The sequence below is a fragment of the Hoplias malabaricus genome, chromosome 4, assembly GCF_029633855.1.
Source record: "Hoplias malabaricus isolate fHopMal1 chromosome 4, fHopMal1.hap1, whole genome shotgun sequence".
Lineage (NCBI taxonomy): Eukaryota > Metazoa > Chordata > Actinopteri > Characiformes > Erythrinidae > Hoplias > Hoplias malabaricus.
Genome location: NC_089803.1, coordinates 40,293,487 through 40,314,559, shown reverse-complemented (window position 1 = coordinate 40,314,559; position 21,073 = coordinate 40,293,487). Strand labels below are relative to the sequence as shown.

At 39.5% G+C, this 21,073-nt stretch overlaps 2 protein-coding genes across 3 annotated transcripts; both read right to left on the bottom strand.

Moving 5' to 3' along the window:
* Positions 1–309: 309 nt before the first annotated feature.
* Positions 310–7,361, bottom strand: si:dkey-14k9.3 (C2H2-type zinc finger protein). 2 transcript variants are annotated; one of them, XM_066669842.1, is made up of 9 exons: positions 7,081–7,361; positions 5,119–5,321; positions 4,893–4,991; positions 4,707–4,802; positions 4,381–4,491; positions 4,132–4,252; positions 3,143–3,878; positions 2,744–2,799; positions 310–2,658 (listed from the first exon to the last, which is right to left on the bottom strand). In XM_066669842.1, the coding sequence occupies exons 1-9, from the start codon at positions 7,112–7,114 to the stop codon at positions 1,337–1,339; spliced, it is 2,778 nt and encodes a 925-aa protein (XP_066525939.1). In that variant the 5' UTR covers positions 7,115–7,361; the 3' UTR covers positions 310–1,336. The 2 variants fall into 2 exon arrangements, with proteins under 2 accessions (XP_066525939.1, XP_066525940.1); XM_066669843.1 differs by lacking the exon at positions 7,081–7,361 and adding an exon at positions 5,585–6,235.
* Positions 7,362–9,324: 1,963 nt separating this feature from the next.
* On the bottom strand, positions 9,325–19,117 carry si:zfos-932h1.3 (zinc finger protein 184). Its single transcript, XM_066667399.1, has 9 exons — positions 19,009–19,117; positions 17,596–17,798; positions 16,625–16,723; positions 15,409–15,504; positions 13,660–13,770; positions 13,298–13,439; positions 12,105–12,849; positions 11,962–11,987; positions 9,325–11,291 (listed from the first exon to the last, which is right to left on the bottom strand). The coding sequence occupies exons 1-9, from the start codon at positions 19,043–19,045 to the stop codon at positions 9,946–9,948; spliced, it is 2,805 nt and encodes a 934-aa protein (XP_066523496.1). The 5' UTR covers positions 19,046–19,117; the 3' UTR covers positions 9,325–9,945.
* Positions 19,118–21,073: the final 1,956 nt, after the last annotated feature.

Below are 21,073 nucleotides of genomic sequence, written 5' to 3'. Positions count from 1 at the left end.
CCTCAGCTGGAATCCAAAGCTGTGAGACAGACAGAGTGAGCAGAGGAACTCAGCACAGGCCCCCACCGGCATCTGCCCTTTGCGCCTTTGTGTTTTGAGGGTGTTATATTGACGTTTCTGTTTTGTTGATAGTGCAAAAGAGGGAGAAAGCAAGAACAGCTTTTTGCAATCACCAGCTTTTTCTGAGAATCCATTAATAATAACAGGCAACTTGACATCTGTTGAAAATGGGGAGATGGAGGGTAGAATTTTACTTTCATTTACTGTTAACATGACAGTAAATGACAGGAGGGGATTCATTTTTACTCATTAGTTAAAAAAAAAAACACTACAGTGGAGCTGTTAAAATTTGTAACTTCTGTTTCTCCATCTGTCAGTGTGAGTGAGTGCAGTAGCCTTATTAAATGAATAAAGCGTAAAGCATTTCAATAGAGCAATGCTGACATCAGCTGCTCATATGAAGAATTACACATTAAATTATGGAGGACGTATGAGTCAAAAGAGAAAACTGTGTGCTACGCAACATTTGTTTTGTTTTTAATTGTTCTACACAAAACAGGTGTTGTTTTAAAAAAAACTCAATACCAAATGTTTACCTGTTAAAAAAAATTTACATAAAACATTAAACACTCATGTTAGAATAAAGGTTATCTCGCAAATTGCATCAATTCATTTCTTACGTTTTCATGACAATGTATATTTTTGGAGACCAGACAGAATCAGCAGGGTTTCCTCCTGATGTAAGATCATATAAATCATGACCCGGTGTAGCAGATTAGTCATGCTACGTGAAAAACGAAACACTTAATATGAATGATTATAAGAACACAACTTGCATAGTGGGAAGAGAACAACATTCTGACGACTTTAAAAATCATGGATTGTATACATGGCATTACTGACCAGAATAGAAAACAGCATTGTATTAGCTCGGGACATATTATGTCAGCGCTATCAACAAATATCTTACATTTTAACATGGTTTACTCTATTTACTTTCAAAGTGTGTTATTTTATTTGCCACTATTTGGAAACTAACTTTTTTTTCCTGACACCTTATTTTGCCAAAATAAAGTTACAACCTCTTCCACAACTCTGGGCAGTATATGTATGGTCTATACTGACAGGTGTTAGTGAAGACCTCCATTAACACTGGAATAACAATATTTACAAAGCAATCGCTAATTGCTTTTACAGTAGCATCCCCTTAGGAAAATATAAAATATAAATGATTCTTATAATGGCCCTCTGGATTAAAAATAAAACTCTGAAATAAAAACTCAACTGCAATACACGTAACCTAATTATTATTTTTATCCATTACACAAAAACATGTTCAGAATAAACTGTTGATAATGACAGTCTCTGATCTCCCCCCTACATGAGTCCGCTGGTGCACTTTAAGCACGTACGCCTGCCTGAATTTTTTCCCACACTCTTTGCACTCAAACGGCTTCTCTCCCGTGTGGATCTTCATATGTCTTTTGAGGCGGCAGGAGGTGAAGAAGCTTTTGCCACACTGAGGGCAGGTGTAGGGGCGCACTCCAGTGTGGTACCTGGTGTGAAGCTGAAGGTAGCAGGCTTGTGTGAAACTCTTGTCGCAGTGTTCACATTGGAAGGGCTTGTGTCCTGTGTGGTAGCGCTGGTGTTTCAATAGCTCTCCGAGAGAGAAGAAGGTCTTGCCACATTCTGAGCAGAGAAAAGGCCTCTCGCCGGTGTGGGTGAGCTCGTGTCTGGTCAGACTGGCCTTGTAGGCAAACGTTTTGTCACACACAGAACACTTGTACATTTTCTCCTTGGTGTGGCCTGCCATGTGCGCTCGGAGTGTACGCTCCCTTTTGAAGCTTTTGCCACAGTGTGAGCAGAGATAGGGTTTTTCCTTTGAGTGGGTCCATTCGTGCTTCCTCAGAGCACCGGGGTACAGGAAGCTTTTGTCACAGTGTGAGCAGTGATAGGGTCTTTCTGCCTCATGTGTGCGCTGGTGGGACAGCAGGGCTCCTCTGTATGTAAAACCCTTGCCACAGCTACAGTGGTACAACTTCTCAGGCTGGTGCGTGAGCATGTGGCGTTTGAAGCTGGTTACGCAGGTGAAACTGGAGTTGCATATGGTGCACTTGTGTGGCCGGTCCGCTAGGTGGCCCCGCTTATGCCTGATAAGAGCTGCTTGGCAGCTGAGCTGCTTGCCACATTCACTGCAGCGGTTCATCTCCTCTTCACTGTGTGTTTTATGGTGGTCCCGGCGAGCACTGAGTGAGCTAAAGCATTCTAAGCAGTAGAGGCATTCATACATTTGACCCGGCAGGCTCTGCTGCTCCTCTTGCTTGGACTCTTCTTCCTGAGGTGTATTATCAGACACTTTCTGAGTAGCTTTGGGTTTGTGTATAAGCCGGTGGCGCCGCAGAGCCTGGATATGTGAGAAGCGTCGCCCACAGCGAGACACGGTGCACTGGAAGGGTCTTTCGCCCGTGTGAGTGCGCTGGTGAGCCTTCAGCATGCCAGGGAAGCGATAGCCTTTACCACATACCTGGCACAAGTATGGTTCCTTCTCACTCTCCTTCATTGGTATGGGGTGGATCTTTTTGATATGGCTTTTCAGGTACCTCTCTTGAGTGTGAGTGAATGAGCACCAAAGACAAGCAAAGGCCTCTGTGGAGACATCTGAAAAACAACCGCAAATGTAAATATAAATATGCATTTACTTTTCATGTAGTGTTACCTAATAAATGAGAGGGTGGAACATAACCTTTGTTTCCGACTTTTGTGACATGTCCAGGTGCTGCTTCAGGACGTTCAGCATCCCTTTAAAATATATAAGACAATGCAAATTAAAATAATAATAATAACAATAATTATTATATTTATTATTATTTCATTAAATATTTAAAGTAGTAAAGTGAAAGTGCAATTCATTATAACTACACAAATGTACAGAAACAAATATATAAATTATATCTAATTAGATAAGCAATACGGAGAAATATTTATTTACAACACTGTATAACACCATGGAATATCCATTTTAAACATTCTTTACATACACACACACATATATAGACACACATATACACATACATATGAGATGATTCAGAAACAGAGAAACTCAACCATGCAGTTAAAAAAAAAAAAAAACACATTAATTTACCTGTTACTTGAGTTAACTGAAGCTGAATTTGTCTCGGGTATGACAGTCTTTCTTTTTCTTTTCTCAGTAATTACTACTTTATCTGCTTTGTTTCTTTTCTGCTTTTGGAGGTTTACCATGTTAATCTTCCAAGTCTTTTTAGGCTTTCTAGCTGATCTCCTGGTCACAGTGACATCTGCAGAAACAGCAGGCTCCTCAGAAGGCTGTCCGGGCATAGTGAAGTTAGACTCCATATTTGGTGTAGCATTAGATGACAGAGTCTGTCCCTCGTCACAGATAGAGTTAAACTTTTCTGCTTCCGAAGTCCTGAGAGACCGATTCTCATCAACAGATGCCTTGTCGTCTTTAAGCTGCTGTGCATATTCTCCTGAATAATTCTCAGTATTACAGCCCCCCTTGCTCCCAACTTCTTTTTCTTCAATGCTGTCATTAGACATAATTGATCTCTGTTCAAAATCACTGGTGGTATTTAGTGCACAGCCATTATTCTCATTGGTTTCTACAACTGGTAGGGACTCTCCATCTTGGTTTGCTCCTAATTCAATCTCTGTCCACTCTGACACAACCAACACGGTCTCTACATCCGACCCATCCATAACACACACAGGGATCTGAGAGGGAATGCAGTTGTCAGGTTGATTAAGAAGACAATTGCCTGTGCTCAGCTGAGCCTTGTCTTTCTTACCAGCTAAAGCAGACAGGAGACAGTCCGTCATATTTAGGGATGGTGAGGGGGCTGAGGAGATAAAAGCAGAGTTTAGTAGGTAATAAGTGCTCCCTGTGCAGAGGGATAACAATAGTGCAATAATATAACAAGAATATATCCAATGCATTTTCATGATAAAAAACTTACTATTTGTTTTATTATTATTTATTATGTTTAAAGGAAGTTCATGAAGCAGTATAATGTACATGTGTATATTACTCAAGGGTTAAAATTAAAGTTTTGAAATGCCACTAACAGCAGACCTAAGCATAACATTACCTACCACAAATGTCCAGGTGCCCAAGGCACTTATGGTGATGGAGCAGTGACTTTAAGTGATCAGAGTTACTCATGAATTCTTCATAGAAGAAAGCGGAAGACTCTGAGCTGAGCCAAGCCACAGTCTGAGACCAGAAGAGTACAGAAGAATTTGATGAAAAGTGAGGAAATATGTTCATTTCAAATTTTAAATATTAGTATGTTTGAAAGAAATCTGAGTAATCCATAAATAAATAAATGAACAAAAATGAACCTGTAAAAGATCAGGAACTGGTAAAAAGTGCTCTAGCCTGGACAAGAAATCCCACATCAGTGTCTGAATTGCAGAGTCATAATTAGGGCCGAACTCCTCTGGAAATACACTCTGACAAGAGACAAAATATCTTATGTCATTAAAACTTGCTATCTTAAAAAAAAATCCTAATTTACAAACATCACATTACAGAATTATTTTAAAAGATTTGTTTTAAAAATACATATTATACAAAAAATATATTTTTATGCTTCTCGTAAATGGTTAAAGAAAGCCTCACATGAGCATTTGACCATATGGATAAAGTAATTTCATTAGAGACTGACCTGGAAGAAGTGCTCTCTCTCATTGGCGTCTTTAATAAGTGTTTGGACCAGTTCCACAAAATGAATTCCTGTCTCTTCCACTTCTGTACTGTCCACCTGTACAGCACAGTTAAATGTAATTCCTTTACAGGTCAATGTATGTGCATGGTGTTCACGGTTTCATTATGTTTAATGCCTGTCACTTACATTTTTAACCAGAGGAAGTGACAATTGGATACTGTTGAGGTGAGGTTGAATTGCACTGACATCTACTGGATTATCCCTGCGGCACAACTCTAAAATCAGCTACAAGAGGTGGGATAAAAGAACGTTTTTACCAAGGGCAGTATTATTATAAACATCCAATAAGCTTTTTTTATTAATGGTAATAAAGCTGAAGCTTTCATGTTACTGATAATTCATGTGACATCACCTTTGCTCGCAGCCCCAGGATGAGCTCTACTCCACGTATGTGACTAAAGAGCTCTGGGACGACTTCTGTAACCAATGAAACAAAGTCTGCAAGCATTCCATACTGCAATACATCACGCTGTTGCATGATGCGCCACATGAATGCAGACATAAGTCGAAGAGGTGAGACCAAGAGACGCAAGGATGGCAGACACAGAGAAGGACCTGATAATTATAAAAAAATTTTAAAAAATCCTCTGAATATGTCTTCTGAAACACTTTATGAAATATGCATGACCCATGAATATTACAATGCAGCAGCCCACATATGACTTTAGCCTAATTAAAGTAGCAGTTAACAGGCCATAAGAAACAACTACATTTATTAACACATTAAAGTCAAAGAACTTCTGCAAATTAAATCATTCATTCATTCATTATCTGTAACCGCTTATCCAATTCAGGGTCGCGGTGGGTCCAGAGCCTACCTGGAATCATTGGGCGTAAGGCGGGATTACACCCTGGAAGGGGCACCAGTCCTTCACAGGGCAACACAGACACACACACACGCCTACGGACAATTTCGAGTCGCCAATCCACCTACCAACATGTGTTTTTGGACTGTGGGAGGAAACCGGAGCACCCGGAGGAAACCCACGCAGACACGGGGAGAACACACCAACTCCTCACAGACAGTCAAACCGAGCGGGAATCGAACCCACAACCTCCAGGTCCCTGGAGCTGTGTGACTGTGACACTACCTGCTGCACCACCGTGCCTCCCAAATTAAATCAATTAAATAAATAAATATCACAGAGTTATACAATTGGGTTCCAAACAAACATTCAGAGGATTCACTCTGTCATTTAAGAAAACTGATATCAGCCCCATTATTCAGCAAGGTAACACACCTCGTTCGAACCTATTCCACTATCAGCACCATCATACACACACACACACACAGTAACATAGCAATGTACTGTGCACTTCAAGAACACAATGCATCACTAAAAGCACTGCACTTCAGGATTGGCAAAATTACTCCGGAAACGAAGGGAAAAAAGTGAAAAATCTGACACAGTAGAGCCTCGATTTTTTTTAAGCCTATACTTTTTTGGTAGAACATAGCTGAGCATTTTCCTAACAAACAGATTCATGATTCGAGATTGTAAAATACAAACACAATTCAATAATTGGAACAGAAGCTGGGATTTACAGTGTTAAAGTCTTGCTAATATTTTAGTGTGTGTATATATATATATATATATATATATATAGGTTTAAAAATTAAGTTATAAAGAGTTATAATTTCCCATCCTTGCCCAATACAGTCACAGATGTAGTAGATAGATTCATGATGGATAAATACTTCATTGTATTTATCATTTGCTGAAAAATCTATCTGACCATCGCAGCTAGCCCAGTCCAATCACACTGAAGTTGCAAGAAATGTAGCCACTGCTTTAATTGAATGAGGCACATCAAAATTGTTTTTCAAGCCCCGTGTGCCACATTCCTGCACTTTTCCACTTTTTTACACGTATACACATGATGGTAGGCATATACTAAACTGGAGCGATTCTAAAAAGATATATTTATCAGCAAACCACTGTACTGTTGTTTCAAGTTTTAGCTCAAGATGCAGCAGCTGATTTACAAGATAATGTTGGACTAAATAGGTCTGAAAGCCTCAAATGAAACTGTTGTGTGTCCCTTAGGGTGATCTATGCTGCTGTTACTGATACGTTCATTCCCGAGGCTCTCCACACCAACGATTGAACGCTGCTCCACCGTTCTGTTTTCAACTGAAATCATTCAGTAACTGCTGCGCCATTTAACATGGAACAAAAAAAATTAAAATAAGCAGAAGCCAACTTCAACTTAATATACTGAAACTATACACTATTCTATGTATGTGTGTACCAATTACGATACTAACAGATGAGAAATTTGCTCTCAATCATGAGTTAAATTTGCGTTTTACCTGTAATGTGTTGTTCGGACATCTCCTCTTCCATCTATGAAGACTTTTGGAGCAGCTGTAGATTTATTTTTAACTTCACCTATTCACAGTCCGAGCACGTCGTTTAAATTGGCCATAAACAATAAAATAGAGTTTTTGAGATAGTGGCTCTAACATGAAATACTTCTAAACATTCCTGATAGAAAACCCCCAGAGCTATTGAACGTCCTCCTTTAACGGCCGGACATTTTACTCTCAACTTTTCTCACTTTTTTCCCCACAGCGCCATCGCCCGACCGGCTGAACACATCCCCTCACACAAACACATGGAGAAATGTCTCCCTGTCAGTGTTTGGATTGCAGGATGTAATATATTGCTGTTGTAACTAATAATGAAACACGTTAGATTGCTTAGAAAATTAACAAAAAAGATTTCAACCCTTAAACGTTTCTTTCTTTTAAAAATATTTGTTTTTGCTCTCCGTACTTGATCACATGTATCAGAGTTTCTTTGCCTCTTTATATATTTTCAGTAGACAAGAATGGTTATAGAAAGGAACTGTGAAAACAAACAATTATATGCATGTCAGTACCAATATTAATCTACATAACATCACTTACTTGCTGAATATTACAGTGGGTACTGCAGCAGTCAGGACACATTCCTTGCAACTTCAGTGTGATTGGACTGGGCTAGCTGCAATGGTCAGATAGATTTTTCAGCAAATGACAAATACAACGAAGTTTTTATCCATGCATGGAAGGAACTAATCCATTTGTGACTGTATTGTGCAAGGCTGGGAAGGCTGTGTAAAACAAATAAAAACAATATGATGATTTGCAAATACTTTTCAACCCATATCCAATTGAATACACTACAAAAGCAAGATATTTAATGTTCAAACGGATAAAATGTATTGTTTTTTGCAAATATTCACTCATGAATTTGAGGCCTGCAACATGTTCTAAAAGAGTTGGGAAAGGGGCAACAAAAGACTTTTGATGAATGACAAAAGAAAGTTGATGAATGCTCAAAAACATTTCACAGGTGAACAGGTGAATTGGAAACTGGTGAGTGTCATGATTGGGTAAAAAGGAGCATCCCTGAAGGGCTCAGTTGTTCACAAGCAAAGATTGGATGAGGTTAACCACTTTGTGAACAACTGCATGAGCAAATCGTCCAAAAGTTTAAGAACAAAGTATTTCAAAGTACAGTTGCAAGGAATGTAGGGATTTGATCATGTAAAGTCCATAATATCATCAAAAGATTCAGAGAATCTGGAGAAATCTCTGCAAGTAAGTGGCAAGGCCGAAAACCAACATTGAATGCCCGTGACCTTTGATCCCTCAGGCGGCACTGCATTAAAAACTGACATCTTTCTGTAACGGATATTACCACATGGGCTCAGGAACACTTCAGAAAACCATTGTCAGTGAACACAGTTCATTGCTCCACCATGTAACGTGAAAGCCGCCGGCTTCTCTGGGCCTGAGCTCATCTGAGACGGACTGACGCAAAGTAAAAAAGTGTCCTGTGGTCTGACAAGTCCACATTTCAAATTGTTTTTGGAAATCATGGACGTCATGTCCTCTGGGCCAAAAATACAACAACGGACACCCTGGACTGTTGAGCAACTGAAGTCATGCATCAAGCAAAAATGGGAAAGAATTCCACGTACAAAGCTTCAGCAATTAGTGCCCTCAGTTCCCAAACGCTTATTGAATGTTGCTAAAATGAAAGGTGATGTAACACAGTGGCAAATCATCATATTCTGATTTTATGTTTTACACAACGTCCCGACTTCATTGGAATTGGGGATGTAGTTTGATATGGCTAATATGTATGTGCTACTGTCTTAAGCATCACATAAGTTCACACTAGATTATTAATTACTTAATTCGTTGTCTGTAACCGTTTATCTGATTCAGGGTGTATTGGGTTCCTGCCCAGAATCACTAGGCATCGTACATACTTTTGAGCAGCCAGTTCACCTAGGGTTGCCATATCTGACTTGTGGAAAACCAGAACGCCCAGGGCGGGGGGTTACTACTGACTGGGTAGAGGTTAGAGGCTAATCCTAGCTGTCTACGGAGCGAGTTTTCACTACGCATTCAAACAGCCTATGTAACAACCAATCAAATAAAAGAATCTGTCTGCTACAGCAACACAGAGACCAGCATGCCACGACTATGTAGGTGTGGGGAATAGAACACTGATGCAACAGCAGAATATATGTTTATTTAAAGATGAATATGTGAATGGAAGTGCGTTTTCACGAAAAACCATAACAACAGGTGTCCCGAGAAGGAAGATAAATTTTCCGGTTTAAAAAAAAAAAAAAACAATCCTGGGAAAACCAGGAGGTGTGGCAAGACTAAATCCACCTACCAACATATGTCCTTGGACTGTGGGAGGAAAGTAGAGCCCCTGGAGGAAATCCAGGCAAGACATGGGGAGAACAAAAAACTTCTCTCAGCCCAAGGCAGGATTTGAATCCACAACCCCAGGGTCCTGGAGCTTTGTGATAACACCACTACCCACAGTGCTTCAATGCTGCCCACACTAGATTAGTTTAAACTTGTAACATTGCAGTAAAAAGTCTTCCAAAATCTACTTACATTTATTTACAGCTTTACAGGCAAAAAAAGTCTCAGTATGAAAAAACAAATATACTAATTGGCATATTTGGCAAAGAATTTTACAATAAAGCAATTTAAATATGAATATGGATCAGTTGTGCTCATGATTTAAGATGTTCAACTTTTAATATTGACCATAATTGTAAATCCATTACAAAAATAACAGCAAAGAAATGGGCTATTTGGCAAATACATGAACTGGCATTCATTAAAGTTCCATTCAGTTACATTTATTGACCAGTTCTATTAGGACAATGCAACAGGCACCTCCGCTTCAGTAAGGCAACTGGCTTGGTCAACGTTTGTGTGGAATCGTGTGTGGTTTTTCAGTTTGGCCATGGTACTGTATGATCTGGGACATAAGTTGCAGGTATAAATCCTCTCCTGTGTGTGTGTGCGCTTATGCCTTGCCAGCTCTGAGGAGCTACGAAATTTCCAGGGACACTCCGGACAGCTGAAGGGCCGCTCTCCGGTGTGCAAGCGCTCATGGAGGGACACTTCCGTTGATGTAATAAAAGTTTTTTCACAGTATGCGCATGAGTAGGGCCTTTCTCCCGTGTGCATCATGTTGTGTCTGATCAAGGCAAAGGACGTTGTGAACTTCTTGCCACAGTAAGAACAGGAATGTGGCCTTAGGCCGCTGTGCCTCACCATATGATCATGAAGCCCTCGCTTGGACTTGAAGCTCTTCTTGCATTGGGTGCAGGAGTGTGGCCTCTCGTTTGTGTGTGACTTGTTGTGCTTGAGCAGCTCACCCAATGAGAGGAAGCTCTTGCCACACTGCGAGCACAGAAAGGGCCTCTCGCCCGTGTGCATGCGCTCATGTCTGTGCAGGATGGATAGCAAGCTAAATGCTTTGGGACAGTGCGGGCACTGGTAGGGCCTCTCTCCAGAGTGGACTTTCTGGTGCTTCTGAAGGCCAGTGCGTAGGGTGAAACTCTTCCCACAGATGCCACACTGGTGTGGCCTCTCCCCTGTGTGTGTCAGCATGTGCCGGTTGACATCTGCCCGTCGTGTGTATGTTTTGTCACATTGTGGACATTTGAACTTACGGTGCTTGCGGTGAGCCTCCCGGTGGGCTGACCTCTGCAGTATGGTGTCAAAGATCTCACCACACTCTTCGCACTTGTAGTGCCGAGTGGCACTGTGTGACTTGCGGTGCTCAAGAAGGGCAGTAGCGCTGGGGCTGGCCTCGCCACAGATAGAGCAGTAAAGAGGAAGCTCTTCTGTGTGGTTCTTTTTGTGGTGAGTGGTCAAGGCCCTGAGGTTTAAGAAACTGCAGGAGCACATCTGGCAAGTGAAGATGGCTTCACCGTGGGACTTCTTGCAGTGCTTGGTCAGATCCCATGAATGCTGGAAGGTCTTCTCACAGTGGGTGCAATGGAATGGACGCTCGCCAGTGTGGGTGAGCTGATGGCGCCGCACATCAGATGTGCGTGTAAACTTCCGGCCACAGATATTGCAGTTGTAGCGAGCGCGTGGGTTTTCTGTAGCTTCATGCTGTGTTGTCTGTCGTGTTTGTAGACCTCTTGTGCTGTGCAGTCTAGTCTCAGCAATGATCTGACCTGTTTCAGATTTACTGGCTGTTGCATCTTTTATTTTTAAAAAAATAATAATAAAAATAAATTATTAATAATGCCTGGTTTTGCCAGAAGTGCTATCAAATGTAAACTACTTTTCACACAATCATCACTGATATTTCAGTACATGTAGGTCCAACTCCTAGGTAATAGCTTTTGATAAATGCCATAAAATGTGACATCCATTATGTTTGATGCAATAATTCATATAACTATACCATTATCCTAAGAGGCAATTGCTAATATGTCCAAATTTATGATGTTTACTTGTAAAATATCATTCATATTTTATCAGAATTATTTAAATTATATTGTTATATACACTAAAAAAGGGATAGAATGTGTTCAATTCAACTGGTTTGCTTAATAATTTTGAAAAGCTCAATGCAAACATAATGCATATCTGATTTTAAATACCCTCTAAAGTGGCAAATATGATGTTAAACGGTGCTAAACTCAGGCTAATCATAAATACCATTCAACTTGCCATTTTCTGGCTGTGCTTGGGGCTATCTCAGTTTATATGCCTGTTTCAACATGGTTTGTCTGTCAGGCTTAAATGGAAAAAGCCTTTTACATATTAGGACAAAGCAGACAGAAATAGAACCCCTTTGGTGGCTTAAACTAAACAACTTTACATTTGTATTTTAGTTACTAATTTTAGGAATGTTTTGGTGTGTACCTTTTTCTTCTCCATTTCCATTTGTCCTGTAAACATAATAAAAACATTACATTTTCATAACAGACAGTATTTGTATATTTCAAAAATTACTAAAAAGATACTGATAAATATATAATGCCTTATGATATCAATCCTATCCTTACTCATTTTCTGTGGCATTTTCGACATTGACTGATGGAGGGCGTCCTCTCCGTCTTCCAGTCTGAATCTCTTCTGCAGGTGCTGCATTCTTCCTCGGACGGCCACGCCCCCGTCTGAGTGGCACTGTCTGGCCAACACTTTCTACAGATGAACTTTGGTCTTCATTATGAGCAGAGCTGGCTTTAACACTATCCTCCAGAATATTGTGAAAAGTCTGTGTTACATCATCCTCTTTCTGTTCAATTTTACTTCCTCCATCAACTTCACCTTTGAGGGGCACTAATCCTGTTCCATCTCCCAGTATCTCCATTATTATGTCACACTGTGTCGATTTCTCACAAAGAGTTTTATTCTCCTCTTTATTTCTGATGCCCAGTGGATCCTCGCACATTTCGATTTGCTGGCTTACATTAATTAGTTCCTCTTCTACAGCACCTTCATCACTGAGGATGACTGCCACAGAACTGCTCTCATTTACCTCCACAAATTTCCTCACTGGTTCCTCCATTTTGGTGTGACTGACCTCTGTGATCTCTGCCACTTCATTACTGCCAAGCTCAACCTCTGTGTAGTCAGTCACTATGATGGCCTCTGAGTCCAGCTGGCTCAGGGCATTCTGGCTCAGAATTGTAACAGTGGCTGGTTGGATGTGATAGACCACAGGTTCTGAGGCAACTGCAACATGTGTTGATGGAGGGATAGAGAGTGAGGAAAGGATGCAGTCCCCAGATGAGCACTGAGAAATCCCTTCAGGTCCAAGAAAAAAAAAAAAAAAAAAAAAAAAAAAAAACAATAATAAAAAAAAAACAATAATAAAAAAACAGCTGTTTGGAATGACTGTACTGTAGATATGATGGCGTCTGTGTCTTTTTTATATTTAATTTTTTGTATAATATATAATATGTATATATTATAGTGTATAATATATTTCAAACCAGCACATAACATGCTGTTGTACCCAACATTAATCCACTTGATCCAGCCAACAACATACATCTGTAGAAATGTATTTGCTGGAGCAGGTGTTGTATTTTAAGCTTAGAAACAAAAAAGACAGATGTACAGGACCAATGCAATACACTGTATACATGTTTAGATGCCAATACCTTTTGGTCTGTGTGCTGAAAAAAACATTTGGATACCTCCCTCTGTCCAGTAAAAGTAAAATCTGGATTTTAAACCCAGTACATTTTACCTGTTTGGGAAGCTTGGGCCCAATACTGATTCTCCCCGTTGCCTATTAATTCATGATGCTGTAACAGAGCTTGCAAGTGTTTTGGTTCAGACTGTATACATTCATCCAGGCCATCAGGAGCAGGGGTGAGCCAAGACAATGTCTGTGAGAAAATATTCAATTTAGTTAATTTTCTTTTTACAGTGTCTTCCTGCAGAGATTATATATAGCTTTTCCATAGTCATATATTCAAGTTGTAAACAGAATTCAACATCTAAACACATGAACTGGTCTCTTGAGTAAAAATGTAAAGTTGGTGCATTGCTAATTACAAGCCCTACACATGACTTTAAACCTGCTTTAAAGTAAATACAGCACTGTACCTTTTTAAAGTCTGGAATAGGAAGCATCCTCTCGAGACAGAAGAGTAGTTCCCACATAAGTTCCTTTAGAGCTATGTCATATTTTGAGCCATACTCCATAGGAAACACTTCCTTTACAAAACAAAATCAACATAGCATAGCTGAAATGTTAGAAATATCATTAAAATTCATTACATTTATCTAGCATCAACAATGACCCAATGACCATCAACAATGGTCCATACAGGAGCACTTTGTAGTTCTATACATGCTTTTTCACCCCCTTTCTACTTCTGTTCTTCAAATGAACTGGAGACCCCACTGGGCCACCACAGAGCAAGTATGATCTAGCTGGTGAATCATTCTCAGCACTGCAGTGGCACTTACATGGTGCCAGTGAGCTACTCTGTGTTGTGTTGGTTTGAGTGGATCAGACACAGCAGTGATGTTGAAGGTTTTAAACACCTCAGTGTTACTGCTGGACTAAAAATAGTCCACTGATGGATGATGGAGTGCATGACCAATAAAATGTATGCCACAAGAGATTTACTGCTATTGTCTCTGACTTGACACATACAACATGGTCTAAAAAGGACAGTGAGTGGACACAGTGCTTAAAAACTGCAGCAGCACTGCTGTGTCTCATCAATTTATATGGAGCTAATTTAGTGCCAAAACTTCACAAATAAACAGAATGTACCCTGTAAAAAAACATATTATTTGCAAACAAACACACAGCGTAAAACAACAAAACACATCCATCTAACGCAGAGTATTTTATCCAGCTATAGAGTTGTGACTTTATTATTATTACACTGATTATGATTATTATTAAGTCTATGTATATAGGTAGGCCTAACTACAGTTATTTAATTTTACTCACCATTCAATGAAGTGACAGCTGTGGGTTCTAAAAGGAGACCAGAAATTGAGGTGGTGCTCATTGATTGGTTTGCTTTTTTTTTGGCACCAGTATCATTAAGCCCAGGTCACAGTGGGCTTTTACATTTCACTTAGGCCGTTTTTCAAGACAAAGTGTAATCACAAACTCCTGAGGACAGGAGGACCCTCTGGTCGTTCTGTAATTGAAACTCCAATGTACTTGATGAGTCACCAAATAAGTGGCAGAGGTAAAATTCATCGCTCTGAGGTTGTTGCAAAATGACTCTCTCCAGTCTGCAGAAGTCACATCCCAGTGCATCCTCGACAATACAGGCAGAGCAAGAACACATCCAGGGGTCTGAACTGTACTTGGTTAGATGTGGACTTTTAAATGGAACAGTACTTGGGCTGCGACTGATGATGTTTCCCGAGAACGCATATGTAAATACTCCTGCATTTTGTCTCAGCAATTTCACATCTGAAGAGCACTGGTTGTCTAGCAGTAATGAAAAATTAAGAATTTCATGTGCAAAAATTCGAGGACATAAGTCCAATGTGATTGTGTTGGCTGTGGGCCACAGATTTAACACTAGCAGGCAGCCCATTGGGGAACACTGACGTAGGTGCCAATTTCCAACTCCCTGTCAGAATCTGACTCCCCGTCATGTAACAGTATTTAGGTGTGGTGTATTTGTAGAAAACAGTGTGTATTTGTTAGAAAATCTCTCAATCTGTGTCTGGCAAAAGTGTGCTAAAATCAGCGAATCACAAATAGCATGATATACATGTACTGAGAAAATAGATAGTGAGTGTAGAAAAAAGGAGGTGCTTATGTTATGGCTGACCAGTGTATAAGGTAATGTAAATGAAAATTTATCCACTTCTTACCTGAAAGAAATATGCTTTTTCTGCTGGGTCCTTCATTAGCGCAAGAACCAGTGCTTTGAAATTAGACACTGCCAGCTTCAAATCTGAATCTATGTCCTGAGAAGGTAAATAAAGGTAAGTAGTAAATGGACACACTTTCAGATTTTTCATTTAAAAATAAATAAATAAACAAATAAAAATAAATGAATAAATAAGTGATATTTCCAGTATATATTTATATCATATTTTCAGTAGTAAGTATAAATGTAATTTGTCCAATTTGAGTCTTAAATGTACATTTTTACTTTCTACATTAAAAAGGAAAACACCTTTTGGACATTATTAAAGGCATCCTGTACTAATATTTTATTACAGAAACCTTGGCAAAATGAGAGCCTACAATTATTTAAAGCTATTTATAAAATTAATGCACCTTTCTGTTGGCGGTTTTCCCAATCTCTTTGCTCTAAAATGCCTTGGTAATTCTCTGATTTCTTCAGTAAACTCAATAACTCCAGTATCCATCCATCCATTATCTGTAACCGCTTATCCAATTTAGGGTCGCGGGGGGTCCAGAGCCTACCTGGAATCATCGGGCGCAAGGCGGGAATACACCCTGGAGGGGACGCCAGTCCTTCACAGGGCAACACAGACACACACACACTCACACCTATGGACACTTTCGAGTCGCCAATCCACCTGCAACGTGTGTTTTTGGACTGTGGGAGGAAACCGGAGCACCCGGAGGAAACCCACGCGGACACGGGGAGAACACAACTCCAGTATCATATTTGCCAAAGCAGAATTTGTGGATCCTCTACTACATTTGACTTCAGGCAGAGTGTTCCAAGAGGTGGTGAAATTAACAAGCAAATATCACTTCCAGAAATTTTTCTAACTGCCTAGCTCTTCAAATACTCTTATACCAGCCTCAGAAGTGTCAGGGAAGTTTAAACAAAAGGAAACAGGGGAAGGGTTTTACCATTCTGGAACTGCATTTGCACACTCTGGCTCTTTTTTCCTAATAAGATTAATCTTCACCTATAAACAAGTCAATGGCTTGCATTGAAGCAATCCATTATAGCATGAAAGTCTTCATTCACTAGTCATGTGACTACTGAATTTTCTGCAAGTAATAATTTCACAAGCTGTAGCTGCGTTCAAAACGGCCCCTATTCACTATTTCCTAAATTACTCACTACATATTGCAATATAATTGGGTACTGTATTTATTTACCATTAATCTTCCAGCTGGAATTGATGGGAGTCTCATTTTCTCCAAGTGTACCTGGATTGTCTTCATATCTGCTGAGCCTCGTAACACCTCTAAAACCATCTGGGGAAAGAAATAAAAAACAAACAAGTTACACTAGGTCAGGGCAGGTCAAAGTGAGGCCAGCAGGATAAAGGTGACCCCTAAGACAAGCTTATGACTGACAATTTGGTTAGGTAATTAGCAAAATGTCACACATTTGCCCAAAAAATCATGTATAAAAATATATTTATTTATTTAAAAAATAAATAAATAAAAATCTTACTGTTGGGAAGAGGCTATTTATACATTTTCATTGCTGGAACAAAAACTTGGTAGCTTCTAACTTTTCAAAATTTTAAATTATAAGTTGTCATAAAAGAATTTTATATATATATATATATATATATATATATATATATATATATATATATATATATATATATATATATATATATATAAATGAACATACCAAACTATCCAAAATGAACAAAAAGTAGTTTGGGTACTCCAGACCCACTACGACCCTGAATTGGATAAGCAGTTAGAGACAATAAATGATCCAAAAATCCTTGTTACATTAACTTTCATTTAATATAATTATTTTTTCTTTCTCCTGTTAAGCTAATGTTTTAAGAGATTAAGTAACAAATATTGTTTAAACAGATAGGGTATAATAATTCATACATTCATCAATTTTTATAATTGCCATATCCTTTTTTGAATAACCAATCCACCTACAACATGTGTCTGAACATGTGGGAGGAAAGTGGAGCACATGGAGGAAACCCATGCAGAAACAGTGAGAAAACATCAAACTCTTCAAACACAATGACTGGAGGCAGTGTTTGAACCCACAATCCCAGGACCCTGGCACAGGACATTACCTGTTGCACCACTGTGCTTCTTGGTACAATAATGTTGGATCAAAACATCTGTTGTCAGAACTCACTTACCCTTGCCCTCAGCCCCAATATCAGCTGTGCTCTTTGTCTGTAGCTCAGTAGGTGCGGAATAGTCTCTGTGACCATGGATACAAAGTCATCCAGTTTGCCATAATGCAGCACATTTTTCTGCAGTAGAATCTGCCACATAAATGCAGACATTAAATGCAAAGGTGGAACCAGGAGGCGCAAGGAGGACAGAGGCAATACGGAGCCTGCAGAGGACACAGGGGAGAAATAGAATATAAATCGCTTTGTATTTCTACAAGTATTTATCACAAAATAAAACAAAAAGAAAAAAATGACTTTGTCCCCCACTTCTTATGCTCATTTAAACAATCCTTTAAATGAGTTTGAAGGAGAATTCCATTCATTATTCAAGGTTTCCCCGTAATTCAGTAGGTGATATGGGGAAAAAGCAAAGTGGTTTGATGTGAAATTGTACATTGAGGAGAAACAACATTATTTTACATTGGTTGTGTCAGGAACTAAGATCTGTAACATCTATAATGGAAATATAGCAATTTTCAAATTGTGAAATCATAAAATGGTGTTTTATGAACTTATCAACAGTTTTGAATATGTAAATGCAGATACTGAAAGGTACACTAGTGAAAAATACAAAAATAGTTATTTTATATAAAGACCATTTGCTGGATAGGGCAGCACAGTGGCCCAACAAGTAGTGTCCCATGCACACTGCTCTGGGATCAATGGTTAAATCTTTGCCTTGGGTCAACGCTTTTAAGAGGTTTGTGCATAAGGTTATCTGGTTTCCTCCCACAACACAAATCCGTTAATTTTCCATAGGTTTATGAAAAGATTTGTGAGTGTGTAATGATCTGTAATGGAGGGGTGCCAAGGTGCATTCCTGTTTTGCACCCAATTCCAAGTAGGTCCCAGGCCTGCTGCTAGAACAGCACTGGGATGTGTAGCATTGTAACTGCAATAACTTAATAGATGGAGCACCACATTATACCTTGAAATGAGTTGGAGTGGTGTTTGTGATCCAGAATGAATTATCCACCATGACTATACATACATTTTTTTATACCCCTATATCAGGCACTGGGCTTTGAACATGAAGCTTTTTTTGGGCAATTACAGCTGACACAGAGCAATCCACAAATATTTCAATATCTCAAGAGGGTGAATGTAAAAATGTATGAAACATCGTTGGAAGTCCCATTCATGTACCAGACATTACAGCTTGTATTCACCGTTAATCAAAGGGAGAAAAAATATACACGGTAATCAGTTCTAATGTGTTTATGCGCAATCGGCTGCATTTAATAAACGCCGGGCTGGATTAAAGCACAGCTCGCGTTCACACTGTATCTAACGAGGCTCCGCATTAGCTTCGACAACTAAGCATTTCATTTATTCAGTGCAGTAACTAAAGGTGAAATCACAGACGAGTTTTACCTCGATCCCTCGGTTTGTGAAGCTCCTGTTTCTCCATTTTAAAGAACTATTTATGAACAGTGTACAACTTCAGGAAGGTGTTACAGCATTAGCAATCTAGTGAATCCAGAGCACAAACACCCAGAAGAACAATTTCAAAATAAAAGTATCTCTCTCTCTCTCTCTCTCTCTCTCTCTCTCTCTCCCAGCTGCAGATGTAAAATGTAACATAAGTAAAATACTTTCTTTTATTTATTAAAATAAATCAATGTAATTAATGTAAATGTACTACATTCCATAAATTTTATTTATTATAATATAAGCAAAGAAAGGGTAGAGAACTACAAGTCGTTTTCCTAGATTTGGAAAATGCATTTGGCTCAGCGTTACATAAACTTAGGTGGAAAGCCTTTGAATTTTTTCAGGTGCCAGATAAAGTTACTAGGCTAGTTAAAGCATATTTTGAGGACATTCAATTTTGCTTTTGTACAAGGGAGCTTGTTACATCATGGCAGCAGTTAGAAATAGATATAATGGCTGGATGTACGATTTCACCATTACAATTTACGATGGTAATGGAGGTAGTAATCAGGGCCTCTAAGTGGGTCATAGGTGGGGAGAGGTTGTATGATGGTACTGGGCTTCCCCCAATCAGGGCTTACATGGATGACATGACGACCCTGACGACTACTGTTCTTTGCTAACGGTGGTTGCTGGGGAAGTTAAATGATAATCTAAGGTTGGCTAGGATGAAAATTAAACAGAGCAAGTCTAGAAGTCATTGTCAAAGGAAAAATTTTTGATGGAAGGAAAAATGAGTCCTACAGAACTGGAGAGACCAGTGAAGAGTTTAGGTAGATGGTATAGTGCAGCACTAAATTATACCAACCAAGTTGTGGGAATCAAGGCTGAATTGATGAAGGCTATTAATAGCATTGATTGATCAGCATTGATTGAGAGTTTGTCTTTCTGCCTTATATTAGATGGCCGTTGATAGTTTATGACGTTTCGATCACATAAGTAGAGAGGATGGAAAGGGTTATGAACATGGCTATAAGGAAGTGGCTAGGGGTGTCACCATGTTTAAGTAGTGTGGCACGGTATGGGAGAGGGGTACTGGAGCTCCTGCTCACAAGTTTAGTTGAGGAATTTAAATGTGCAAAGGTGAGTTGCGAGATGATTTTGTCAGGATCAAAGGATGCAGTGGCTAAAGGAGCAGTGCCAGTCACAAAAGCAGGAAAGAAGTGGAATCCAAAAGTGGTCGTGCAGGTAGCCAGCAGCTCATTAGAACTAAGGGATGTGATTGCCCAAGTGCAATGCGGAAGAGCGGGCCTTGGGTAAGGTGATTTGTGGAAAGTGTTTAGTAAGGGCACATCACCAGAGAGAAGGCAAATGATGACTAGATGACTAGATTTATTTGTAGATTTATTTGGCAAGAATTGTGGGCAATGGAGGCAAGTCGTATTAAATTTTTGCTTGGATCAATTTATGATGTGCTTCCAACTCCACAAAATGTTGGATAGTGGGTAGCTGAACACCCTAGGTGTGGATTATGTACAGGGGTTGGAACAGTGAAGCATATTCTATCAGCTTGTAAAGTTAGTTTGTCGTAGGAGAGGTATAAATGGAGACAATCAGGTGTTAAGGGTTTTAGCATGTTTGTTGGACAGCAATCGCTTAGAGGTAAACGCATTAACAAGTGGTTGTAGTAAAAAAGTGATTAGGTTTGTATGTGAGGATGAATGTATTCAGGAGGGCGAATCACAAGATTGGAAATTGCTGGTGGACGTAGATAAAAAAGCTGCAGGTCCCAGAGTGCATTGCATTAACTTCACTGACACCAGATATGGTGCTGTACTCTGAAAGTAAATGGATAGTTTATTTAATAGAGTTAACAGTTCCATTTCAGGATGCAGTAAATGGATCATTGGAAAGGAATAAGTTGAAGTATGCAGTTTTGGCAGCTGAGGTGAGGGAACCTGGGTGGCAGGCACATGTATGACCGGTGGAGATAGGTGTTAGAGGATTTGTAGCCAAACCGGCCACATCCCTGCTTGTGCAGTTCGGCATCAGGGACCGTAAATTA

What these genes read in the sequence shown, in the direction of transcription:
- si:dkey-14k9.3 (XM_066669842.1), bottom strand. Translation starts at nt 7,114, where the DNA reads ATGGAAGAGGAGATGTCCGAACAACACATTACAG. An exon ending in AGAGAGAGCACTTCTTCCAG is followed by an intron (nt 4,492 to 4,706) that starts GTCAGTCTCTAA and finishes GTCTCTTGTCAG; the next exon opens with AGTGTATTTCCAGAGGAGTT. An exon ending in CAGTTCCTGATCTTTTACAG is followed by an intron (nt 4,253 to 4,380) that starts GTTCATTTTTGT and finishes TTCTGGTCTCAG; the next exon opens with ACTGTGGCTTGGCTCAGCTC.
- si:zfos-932h1.3 (XM_066667399.1), bottom strand. Translation starts at nt 19,045, where the DNA reads ATGGAGAAACAGGAGCTTCACAAACCGAGGGATCGAG. An exon ending in TCACAAACCGAGGGATCGAG is followed by an intron (nt 17,799 to 19,008) that starts GTAAAACTCGTC and finishes TGTCCTCTGCAG; the next exon opens with GCTCCGTATTGCCTCTGTCC. An exon ending in TGGAAATGGAGAAGAAAAAG is followed by an intron (nt 11,292 to 11,961) that starts GTACACACCAAA and finishes TAAAAATAAAAG; the next exon opens with ATGCAACAGCCAGTAAATCT.